Source organism: Argopecten irradians, chromosome 3 (genome assembly GCF_041381155.1).
Source record: "Argopecten irradians isolate NY chromosome 3, Ai_NY, whole genome shotgun sequence".
Taxonomy (NCBI): Eukaryota; Metazoa; Mollusca; class Bivalvia; order Pectinida; family Pectinidae; genus Argopecten; species Argopecten irradians.
Window position 1 is genome coordinate 61,844,618 of NC_091136.1, and position 12,831 is coordinate 61,857,448.

The 12,831-nt window shown below is 36.9% G+C and overlaps 1 protein-coding gene across 3 annotated transcripts in view; it reads right to left on the bottom strand.

Moving 5' to 3' along the window:
- The window catches only part of LOC138319306 (uncharacterized), a 48,269-nt gene that overhangs the window by 19,678 nt on the left and 15,760 nt on the right, over positions 1 to 12,831 (bottom strand). The window contains exons 5-9 of one of the 3 annotated variants that reach the window (XM_069262368.1): positions 5,590 to 5,704; positions 3,995 to 4,159; positions 2,617 to 2,727; positions 2,005 to 2,127; positions 994 to 1,260 (exon numbers count right to left, since the gene is read on the bottom strand). In XM_069262368.1, coding sequence (XP_069118469.1) covers positions 994 to 1,260; positions 2,005 to 2,127; positions 2,617 to 2,727; positions 3,995 to 4,159; positions 5,590 to 5,704 — 781 coding nt within the window. Of the gene's footprint in view, positions 1 to 993; positions 1,261 to 2,004; positions 2,128 to 2,616; positions 3,966 to 3,994; positions 4,160 to 5,589; positions 5,734 to 12,831 lie in introns of those variants that run through there. The other 2 variants (XM_069262369.1, XM_069262370.1) reach the window with 2 other exon arrangements.

Sequence of the window (12,831 nt, forward strand, 5' to 3'; positions counted from 1 at the left end):
AGGAGGTGCGGGGGACATGTCTGGGACAATTAAGGTGAGGAGATGCAGGTGATATATCTTGGATAATAAAGGTGAGGAGCTACGGGCGACATATCTAAGGTCAATGAAGGTGAGAAGGTGCGGGAGACTTATCTTGGGACAATTAAGGTGATGAGGTGCGGGCGACATATCTGGGGTCAATTAAGGTAAGGAGGAGCGGGCGACATATCTGGGGTCACTTTAGGTGAGAAGGAGCGGGCGACATATCTGAGGTAAATTAAGTTGAGGAGGTGCGGGTGACATATCTGGGGACAATCAAGGTGAGAACGTGCAGGCGACATATTTGGAGGTCAATTAAGGTGAGGAGGAGCGGGCGACATATCTGGGGTCAATAAAGATGAGGATGTGCGGAGGACATATCTAAGGTTTATAATGATTAGGTGGTGCGGGTGGCATGTCTGAGGTCAATAAAGGTGAGAAGGTGCGTGCGTCATATTTGGGGTAATAAAAATTGAGGAGGTGCGGGCGACATGTCTGGGGTCAATTGAGGTGAGGAGGTGCAAGCGACATATCTGGGGTCAATAAAGGTAAATAGGTGCGGACGAGATATATGGGGTCAATTAAGGTGAGGAATTGCGGGCGATATATTTTGGGTAGTAAAGGTGAGGAGGTGCGGGCGACATATCTGAGGTAATGAAGGTGAGGAGGTGCGGGGGACATATGTAAGTTCAATAAAGGTATGGAGGTGCGGGCGATATACCTTAGGTCAATTAAGGTGAAGAGGTGCGGGCGACATATCTGGGGTCAATAACGGTTAGGAGGTTCGGGTAACATATCTGGGGTCAAAAACGGTTAGGAGGTGCGGGTAACATATCTGGGGTCAAAAATGATAGTGAAAAATGTCGATTTCGGGACTGCTGAGTATACACTATATAAAAACATTGAAATGGGCCGAAATGAATCGCTACTCTCTCACCCTGGTCTTCTCAAAATGCCATATTCTGTGTAACTTACCTGTTACTGTTTTCTTCACTGTGTGTATTTGAATATCAGTTATTCCAAACACCTCACTGACGACAAACGCCGGCTTCGGTACACTATTGACGTCGATGACGTAATCAAATGCTATGGACGTTATTGACACACTGTCGACTTGGAAATTCCCATAGAAATCTTGCTGATAATCACAATGGGATGATCCAATGGAGGGTGACGCTCTGGAATCTCCGTTAGATGCAGTGACCCGCATACTACAGCTAGTGATGTTCGGTAGGAGGGTTGCTTTGTAGGAAAAGTAGGAAACAAACATCCGTTGCATTACTATTATATGAGGTTACACCTTTTACAAGAGGACGTTAATAGTAATTCCACCTTCTGAAATAAATTATCGACTTCCAACATCTTATTACCTGATACATAGCAGATAAACATTATACTATCTTTACACGGCATTCATGACCATTATAGAAGCCAGAAGTTCTGAGACAATCATAAGCGTTCTATATGACCCATTCATCTACAAAGCTTATGTATAACGAGAGTGTATATGGTTTGAAGATGGAATATTAGTTAGAGTGCTCTTCAATGGTTTATTCAGTCATTGCTATTCAATATATCATCTCCAAATATCCCTCAGTTGGTACACTGTACGGCAAATAAGCATAAGTTATTAGTTTCCTTCTTGATAAGGGGAAAAGTTTCAATAAGTACCATTTCACCAACGTGTGAATTTACAATTGATTAAAGTGAAATACCATTCAGAGTTAATGTACATGTATATAAAGATGCTATTAACAATTTCAACAATTTGATGTGTACATTGAATTATACGTCAGAGTTTCGAAAATCGTCCAGATCATCCAATAGACACTAATATTGCCAAATGCAAAATGTTATTTAGAGGGCCTATTTCGCCATTGTAAAGGTGATCCCCTAAGGAAATTAATAACAATATAAGCCTCAAATATAGATAATTTGTTAAGGGCTCACATTGTAAGTGGTAGAGACCAAGGTTTGTAAACTTACGTTGACAGACGGCCTGAGTACTGTCGTAATACCTGGTAAAGCCAGCAGCACACGAACACGTTCTGGCGTAGTCTCCATCACAAGTACCTGGCCAACACCATCGACTCTCCCACGAACACTTTCCTGAATAAACAAAAATATCTGGATTTTTGGAATTACAAAATCCTACCCACAAGTAAAAAATGAGTTGAAACCTAAATATGACTGACTTGTAATATACGGGGAAACAATTTTTCCTTTGTTTATAATTTAAAATAGTTCCTGATAGTATTTCCTCAATCAGATGATTAAATTTAATATATCGGTATATATGACTTACAACAGGATAATGTTGTCTCGCCATTTGATAATAATCTTTCATATGTATGACAACATCCATTTTCATTGAGTTGGCCCCCTGTGTATCAACTGGGGCATCTGAACAACGTAAATGGGGAATAAAGGGATGTTCTTATTCATCCAGATATAGAGAAGTACGTACATGAAACCAAATATGCATACCTTTATAACGTTACTGAATGTTTCAGACGACCGCGGTTTTACATAGCATTTGAAGAAATAACGAAGCTTTATGATTTGCAGCAGAACTTATTTTGTAATTGAAATACATACGGGTACATGTTGAATCGCCGTTGTCGAGTTTGTACAAATCCAAGTCGGAACACTTCTTACACAAGGCTGGAATAGCACTGTTGCAACAGGATATCTGGCAGTTAGCTATATCTGAAAGTCAACACCACTGACACATATTAGTGTACATGACGACTATATTTATATAACAACATAGTAATATCACAGTTCACGAGCTGAATAATTTAGCAACAGTCCTGTTGTATGACCTTGATAACTGGATCTGACGGCTTTGTCCAGTTGGGAGATTTTCAGCCTACTCGTCGATCTACCATCAGTTGCGTTTTGGACCGTATATTAACTAAATACCAAAATTAGGCCTAGTACCAGTGCGCCTTGATCATTAGTGCTCTCCATTATCATACTGTTAAATGTAAATGATTTATAGATAAAGATAAAAAATGACACACAAGGGAAATGTAAATATATAATACATAATTATGATATAGAGTGTAAGCGACAAGACAAGTGGCCTTTTGTATTGTGACGTTTCCGTGACGTCACATATTGAAATTAAATAAGTCCTCACCAGCCTATATAGATAAACGTTTTTCGTATTGAAAGTAGGTAATGATTGTAAACAATATATTTTCTGAATCTCTGTATCTTTATAGTTTTAATGCAATTCATTTGTCATCGTTCAACTTCTTTCATTTGTGATCGTTACGGTAGTAAAACTCGTGTTAAAAATAAAGGTCATTTTCCAAGCATAGGAAAACCATTCACTCTAACTCATCCGATCACAATATTATATTTACGAATACTAACCAATAAAGTTATGAAAGTTACATGGAAGTCATATGATGAAGGTAACCCTACCTGAGGGTAGAATTTTCGTATCCTTCATATCCACATATGAAAGATTATTTTCTCCAATACTTTTTATCAACGTGTAACTATGATGATTGCTCGCCATTTTGAAAATGATTCGAGAAACATGAGTGCAAGTGAATTCTTCATACATGAAAATTGCTTGATATTATAAACGCGAATCATGTAGTTTACATATTTTATAGTTACACTAGTCTAGTTTCTGAAGAAAAAAAATTACAGAGAAAGTAGTAAGCTTGTTGACGCCGTGGACGTCATTGCATACAACGGTATTGCATGTTATACATTCTGTCTTGGGCGAATTATTACGTATATTGCATGTGACCGGGGACGTGGTGGCCGAGTGGTTACCACAAGCCCTCCACCTCTGGGTCGTGAGTTCGAATCATATGTGGCGCAGTTGTCAGCTATAATAGCTATATATAAGCTTTAAGCTTGTTTTCAAATTCCGAAATATGCTTATGTGGTGTATGTAGATATATCAATATATAAATAAAATACTGTCTAAACTAAAATAATTCATACTTACCAGCACAAGGCCGACAGTTTGTTATATCATAGTTTATACCACTACAGTAGGATCCGGATCCAACACGGCTCGGGTTATCACAAACCCGGTACCTCCTTTTCGTTCCTGATTCACAGGTCACTGAGCAAGCGCCCCAGCTACCCCAATTTCCCCATCCTCCGTCACCTGAAATGAACAGTTGTTACAGAGACTTATATTATAAGAAGGTATTGATTAGACTATAAATCTAATCCTAAGTCCATAAATACTGAACAACCCATCGAATACAAACTCTAACAGCATAACAGCAATATAAATGATACTGAGTGTGAACTAATGAAATAACAATCAGTACCTATAACCCATTTTTCTACAAGTATATTGCGTAGAAACATTTTATCATCACACTTATAACTCAGTGCATCGACAATTCTTTTTTTTTAATTGTGATATGCTTCTATATCATTTTAAACGTAATGAAGCAAATCTAAACAACATCTTCATAGAGAGATATAAATGAAAATACATCATGGAAATACAATGAAAATAAATTGTCATTCTGAGTGTATTGGTTGAAATCTGTCAAGCATCAATAATTGTTACGCTATTCATTGTAAAAGATACAAATGTACTTGCAACAATAAACTATAATTATTATGCCGTTTACAACCCTGAATAATAAATCAGAACAGGAGGACTAGCTATTCGGGCCACTGTGTAACTACTTAGGGATAAGCAAATTATTGCCCATAAATATACTTAAGCATCAACTGCATAAATAAGTATGTGGTATTCAAAACTTTCGTTGTTTTCCTGAGCTCATGACAATGTTAGAGGTAAACAGGTGAAAAATGAAATTGTTTAAATTCCCCAAAATTACATATCTGTTTTTGAAATAATATTTTTGTAGATAGAAATTATCTCCTGACAAACAGTATCACAACGCGCGGGAAAATTCCTTTTCTGTTGCCTGAAAATTCCAATATCCCAAAATTTGTCGCCGACAAAACCACAAAGATTAAAGTCTCTAACGTGCCGTTATCCGCAGATGATAGGTCTATTAAAAATCGTGGTCTGAGCAGGGATGTGTCATTCTTAGCATACATAGGGAAAAATTAAGGATAAATAATCGCTTGACGAATTGCGATACCGGTGTACGTGTCTTAATTGTGGAATTTTTTTTTATCTCATTTACCTTTGAACTTCGAAAATGGGCAAATACTACACTAATGTATGTTACTACGGCCAATCGTAACAGGAAAATGTAGGCTCATGGATGCTGAAATCTACTACATATTGCGTAAAATGTAAAGGACATGGACACTTGGCTTCCGAATGTCAGACAGGCTGGATCTGTAACTTTTGTGGACAGGAGGGTCATAGACAATTTGAATGTCCAGGCACTGTCGTTAGTACCTCTGATAACACATTACCAGATGGAACTGACAACTGTGAGGAGAGTGAGCGATCGGAACGGAGCAGAAGTTACGTCACAGAGAAGAGTGTTTTTGATAGCAAAAATACCTTTAGTCAATTATAACGTTAGGATCCATTATGCGCGGATGAGATACACAAACTCCACAAAGCCGTAGTTGTATACTGCAACTTATACTTACGATTACAGGACACATCAAGATCATCGGAATGCCCGTAGGATCCAGACACGGTGCAGAAATAACCAGTGGGACAAGGATCACGTTTATTACAAACGAACCAGCGCATGTACTCCTTCTGTTGAACAAGTTAAATACCTTTAATACCTTTGTGATAAAAAAAAGATAACGATTCAGAATGTACACCTAAAACAATAATAGTTTAAAGTTATATGTGCCGTAAGTTTAATAGTCGTGTATCAAGATGAGCTTTTAATATGTTATTCACCACCAAAAGGTACCAACAATTTGAGAATTACCCCAAAGTCAAATAAGAGTTAAAAGTGAATTTAACAATACTGCCAAATATTATGATATTTACGTCTTCGGTGCAATAAAATGAATACACACAATCTGACCATGAAGCCAAATTGCGGTCTATCATTTCATGTAATATTTTAACAGTCATATCAGTAAATATAAGTGACTTTTTCAAATCTAAACATACATAAAATATAGATACAACAACTAGTACATAAATTATGTGTTGTAACATGTATCTATAAAGCATCATACATGTTTGTCCATGTCTTTGAATGATTTTCACAGCTTTTGATTTCATCAAAACTTAAGGGTGTCAATAGATTACTAAAGAAAAAAACACGTCAAAATCTTCACCCCGTTATGACACATATACCATTAAATCTATGCTAAGACAGCACTCAGTGGTCATTTGAATGGTAAACAAAACCCTTAAAGCCTAAAGTATACACCTAGTATAGATTCAAATCTCAAGCATGCAATCAGGATGACTTCATCATATCGAAGTGCGGATCAGGAAATCACATCTATTAGGATTCTTAAATTATTTGATAAACATACTGATAGGCGTCTTAATTAGAGATTCATGATGTAAACGTAGAAATACTAATAAAGTAATAAACACATAATTCACCAGAAATGATAAACCATCTTTGTAAAAGATCTAGGAATATGTCTTCACCACGCTTACAATGGCAGATAGTAACCAGAAAGAAAAAAGAGACAACTATACACAGTAAGCTAATCAGATGATTGTTAGCAAAGTAAAGTTGGACAGCTATTCGTTATTCGTTATTCGAATATCGAATAAATGTCTAACTTTACCGCTGGCCTGTTTTGACGGTGCATCGAAATTAAATATAGTCATTTTTGTGTTTAATTCTTTGGAATAACTACAATGTTTTACTGCCGATAATAATTTATTTTATTGATACCAAATCTTCAGTTGTGCTCACATTTATTTACCTTTTATCTCCGATGCATAAGAAGTAAAATATAAAAAAATTGACACTTATATAATTCATTTGAAACATAATACTATCTAGAAACTGGATCTCCGGGTCAAATAACACATCTTATATACATTATCAGCCGTATGCGGAACCAGGCAGTGAAAAGACGTGCTCGTGCACGACTTTTGAAGATGGCTGCCAACTCAGTGGTGTCGATAGAGCAATTTTATTAGGATTGAAAGCGGAACGAGCCCTGAGCTCCATGTCGGAAACTAGATCTCCGGGTCAAATAACACATCTTATATATTTTATCAGTCGTATACGGTCACAGGCAGTGGAAAGACTTGCTCGTGCACGACTTTTGAAGGTGGCTGCCAACACAGTGGTGCACATAGAACATTCCATTGCAATCTTAAGATTGAAAGGGGAACGCGCCCTGAGCTCCTGGTCGGAAACTGGTTCTCCGGTTTAAATAACAAGTCTTATATACATTATCAGCCTATACGGTCCCAGGTAGAGGGAAGACATGCTCGTGCACGACTTTGAAGTTGTCTGCCATCTCAGTGGTTCCCATGGAACATTCCGTAGCAATCTTATTAGGATTGGAAGCGGAATGAACCTTCAGGTCTAGGTAGGAGAGTGGATCCCCAGACCAAAAAAAACCCATCTTATTTAAATTATCAGTCTATACGGTCCCAAACAGTGGGAAGCCGTGTTCGTGCACGGCATTTGAAGGTGGCTGCCATCTCAGTGGTTCCCATGGAACATTCCATAGCAATCCTATTAGGATTGAAAGCGGAATGAACCTTCAGCTCTAGGTGGGAGAGTGGATCTTCAGACCAAAAAACCCATCTTATATATACATTACGACTCGTATACGATCCAAGATAGTGGAAAGACGTGCTCGTGCACGAAGTTTGAAGGAGGCTGCTATCTCAGTGGTTTCCATGGAATATATAGTCTCTAGTCGAGCGATATATTGTGGCTAGTATTGACCAGGGTTACATAATCCCCTCCCGGAAACAACTCGTCCTCGAGTTTCCAGGGGTCACAACGATTCCTTTGCAGGTATCGTGAAGCATCATTCCCGAGTCCCTACATGGGCGCAACTGTAACAGGGTGCAGGATTTACAATACATTTTATACCTGCCTCTGCCAGGGATCGAAGTCGGGACCTCTGGATCACTAGTCTGACGCTCAATCGGTCGAGCCAAAGAGAAGTCTTAGCCGAGCGATACATTGCGGCTAGTATTGACCAGGGTTACATACTATATGTAGTTATGTTCATCAATATAAAATTTATATGTTAACTGCTATTCATACAAAAATGTACATCATGTAAAGGCTAAATATCACCCGCCCCTAACAAAAGTACCGGTATCAAAGTATCAAGTTCAGTTTTGTTTCTATTGAACCAGAAATTTAGTTAATTGACATTAATAACCGACAGCTGTAATCCAAGGATTTAAAACAAGATAATTATGTGTTTCGAATTCAGATGTACAATAGCTACCTGGTATATATCTAGAGTTCCTACAGAAAAAAATTAATCAACAGTCAGCGCATGGAAATGGTCTTACAAATGTCATGTCATCTTGATTAACAAATGATATGGACAATATCTGTTGTGATCTGATGCATGTACATGTATACTATATACATTTAAGGATTGAAAAATGAAAGCTGACTTCAAGAGGGTTTGCTTTCAATTAAATACTTCATTCTTTACATGTTCAAATAAAACGTTTTCACCGGGATTGAAAAAGGGAGGATTTGCTTATTTGTTCATTTTCTAGGTATATTTTCTAGCATAATGCTAAATACAATTAAAAGAGTAGCCAAAATATGGAAATGTATGTAATTGTAATCAATTTCTTTTTTAGCCAGACCGATATTGTCTATTATTACCATTTTCTTATTTATATGAGAAAACAAAGTTTCTTTTTGATTAAAATAGGGATAGCGGAGACTTTAACATGAGTATTAGTTAAAGATACTCCACCGCCGACAGAGCATAAATGGTACCTTTACTGCAACAGTAACTGCAATAGACAGCTGCCCTACCCTAGAGGAACTGAACCTGTCGAGATACATGGAATCTGGTAGCATGTCGTGCACGACATTTGAAGGTGGCTGCCATCTCAGTGGTTCCCATGGAACATTCCATAGCAATCCTATTAGGATTGAAAGCGGAATGAACCTTCAGCTCTAGGTGGGAGAGTGGATCTTCAGACCAAAAAACCCATCTTATATACATTACGACTCGTATACGATCCAAGATAGTGGAAAGACGTGCTCGTACACGAAGTTTGAAGGAGGCTGCTATCTCAGTGGTTTCCATGGAATATATAGTCTCTAGTCGAGCGATATATTGCGGCTAGTATTGACCAGGGTTACATAATCCCCTCCCGGAAACAACTCGTCCTCGAGTTTCCAGGGGTCACAACGATTCCTTTGCAGGTATCGTGAAGCATCATTCCCGAGTCCCTACATGGGCGCAACTGTAACAGGGTGCAGGATTTACAATAAATTTTATACCTGCCTCTGCCAGGGATCGAAGTCGGGACCTCTGGATTACTAGTCTGACGCTCAATCGGTCGAGCCAAAGAGAAGTCTTAGCCGAGCGATACATTGCGGCTAGTATTGACCAGGGTTACATACTATATGTAGTTATATTCATCAATATAAAATTTATATGTTAACTGCTATTCATACAAAAGTGTACATCATGTAAAGGCTAAATATCACACCCCCTAAAAAAAGTACCGATAAAAAAGTACCAAGTTCATTTCTGTTTCTATTGAACCAGAAATTTAGTTAATTGACATTATTAACCTACAGCTGTAATCCAAGGATTTAAAACAAGATAATTATGTGTTTCGAATTCTTCAGATGTACAATAGCTACCAGGTATATATCTAGAGTTCCTACAGAAAACACTAATCAACAGTCAGCGCATGGAAATGGTCATACAAATGTCATGTTCCAGAGAAGGAACAAAATTAGAAAGATGGACGCCTCAATTTTTTTTCAGTAGCATTATATAATTATACATTTTATATAATGCATGTTTCATCTTGATTAACAAATAATAATATATTGTATAATGACAATATCTGTTGTAATCTGATGCATGTACATGTATACTATATACATTTAAGGGTTTGCATTCAATTAAATACTTCATTCTTTACATGTTCACATAAAAAGTTTAAAAACGCTTCCATGAAGCGTAAAACGAGTTTTATGAATTTATGTTGATTTATTCAATTATTTTTATTTATTAAAAATTCTCGCCATTCTTCCCCGGGCTATTATTACAAACTATACTAATGCGGGCGTGACCTGCAGTTATTTCTATTTTCCTTTAAACAATATTCAAAACGTACATTACATATGTACAGATGTAACTCACCGTGAAACGAATTTTATAAATCCTGTAATTTCTATACACATAATCCGTTTTAAACATACTTTCCCTCTCACATAAATGGCAAGTACACATGTACACGGGCACTAGCTCATCATAACAATCACTTTTTGCGTGCGTGAATACAACGCTACCGAGCGCGAGCTGTTTTTGTTGTCCGGCTTAGCTTTTATTTATAACAGTGTCACTTGTACCGCTCTCTGGTTAACAAAATTGTTCCTCTATGATAAATATGTAACTCACGTTTGTATTTTGTACGTATCGCCTAATATAGCTAAAGACAGGCGACCAGACTAGGATCACAGGGGCTTGGAGTGTTCGTCACGTCATTATCATGTATAACCCTATATTTTCACTTACAATTCCACTATATGTGGGTCTTATACTTAATCTCATCACTATTTGCAAACCTGTAACTTTTAACAATGTTTAAACTAAAATTTTAACAAATCAATAATATTTATTCAAATAATATGAAGCATCGTCGAGATCCTATGATTTCAAGCGTTTCAAGCACCTTGATGAGTCACTTCCGTTTCCGTTTATTATTGAATAATGTGTTTATATTTCGTGTGTATGTGTGTGAAAGTTGTACTGTCCTGTCTTTCATATTGGTATCCTACATCCATGCTCAACTGTTGCTTCTATGCTCTGCCAGAGGGTGATTGATCAGTCCTGTCCTATCCACTCTTTCATCATTGATAATGGGTAACGTAAATATTATTTGATGTCCAGATTTTCTGGACTACGATCTATTTCAATCTGTAATAAATATGCCTCTTAATATATATTGACAAGGTTACGTTATTGAAGTCCTATTTCACGTATTGTTTATATCTATGTCTCACCTGAACGATTGTACAGGTAACACCGATAACCTTATCGTGTGTAATCATGTGTATCATTACACCTTTCACTCCTGTTTTGACCGGTGACGTAATTACGACTAGATAATTCAGGTTACTCAATACTATATAAGGCCAGTGGTCACTTCCTTTTGCTCTCTCTTTCCACTTCTACCATCGGAACGATACAGAGCTACCAAAGGTAATATTCCTTGATACCCATGTCAAAGTGGAAGGCAGTTCTTTAGCAGTTTTTAAGCCTTCACAGTTTACTGTATAAGCAGTTCTTTTAGCAGTTCTTTAGCCTTCATAATGCAACTGGCTGGGACTGTTAACCCTTAGCAATCCATTGGAAAAATTGGCAGTCCCTTAACCTTCACAGTCCACTAGCAGTCGGTTAGCAGTTCCTTAGCAGTTTTTAGGCAGTTATTAGGCAGTTTTTAGGCAGTCCGTTTTAAAATGAACTGCCTAAAATGTCCATATATTGCGCATGCGACTGCTTACTTTAGGCAGTTCTTAGGCAGTCTATTTCAAAATGAACTGCCTAAAATGTCCAAATATGGCGCAAGCGACTGCTTAATGTACGAATCAAAACTGCCTAATATCTATAAATAGCTCACAAAACTGCTAAAAACAATCCAAATATGGAGCATGCGACTGCTTATATTTATGAATCACAATTGCTTAATACTTATAAATATAAGTTCAAGAAACTGTTAACACATTTCCAATTATATGGGAAAAAAAAAGAAAATACTATATGGTGGAAAATACACATACCAGTAGACAAGTTATATATAATTACACTAACTCTAAGATAAAGTTTGCAGTTTTTAAAAAATAACTTGCCTAGCATTATATGCATGCATTTACCGGTATTCATTTTTCAGAAATTTGTAGAAAATAAAAGATTGAATAATATAAACCAATCCAAGATATATACACATAAATCATAATGTTTATTTTGTGTCATACAAATTGTTTTAAAAAGAAAATGCATCATCTATATTATACTGGGGGTGTATAAGAGTGAAATGGAAAATGAATTTGAATTTTATCAATAAAAAAAAAAAATAGAAAAGTTAACTTCTAAGTTTCCAAATTTAAATGCATGGTTCCCATGCAGCTATATATACATGCACATAGATTGCAAGCTCATGCATCTTACCTTCTACTTTGGGGGTTTACAACAAAATTATAGGGTTATAATCCAGTACACACCAGAATGCATACATCCAAAACTGAAACGTTTTACCATTTCTATTCCTGGCTATACACAATTCCCTTTATACTTACACTTATAACTATGTAAAAACTGCATGTTGAAAACTACACCTCACTTATTTAGATGTCCAAAATATTCACCAAATGGTCCAAATTATGTAGAGGATTATCTGTGCACATGCTTCCTCACACCAAACTGTTCAAACTGACCGCTGGAATTTGGAGGGAGACTACAGGTTCAAAGGTCACCACATGTGTACACACAGCAACACTACATGTGGGGGTCACCATCACTGTGTATGATGACCCATGGCTGTAGCTGCCTCCCCAGGGTGTTAGAGATAAGGGACTGTATATGCATCTATGTTTATATGTACACAATAGTATTATTTGCACATATTTATCAATAGTATGAGAAATTATAATAGGACTTTGATAATTTATGAATACGTGTATAGAATGTTTAGTTTTGAATTGCATTTAAATGGTTTAT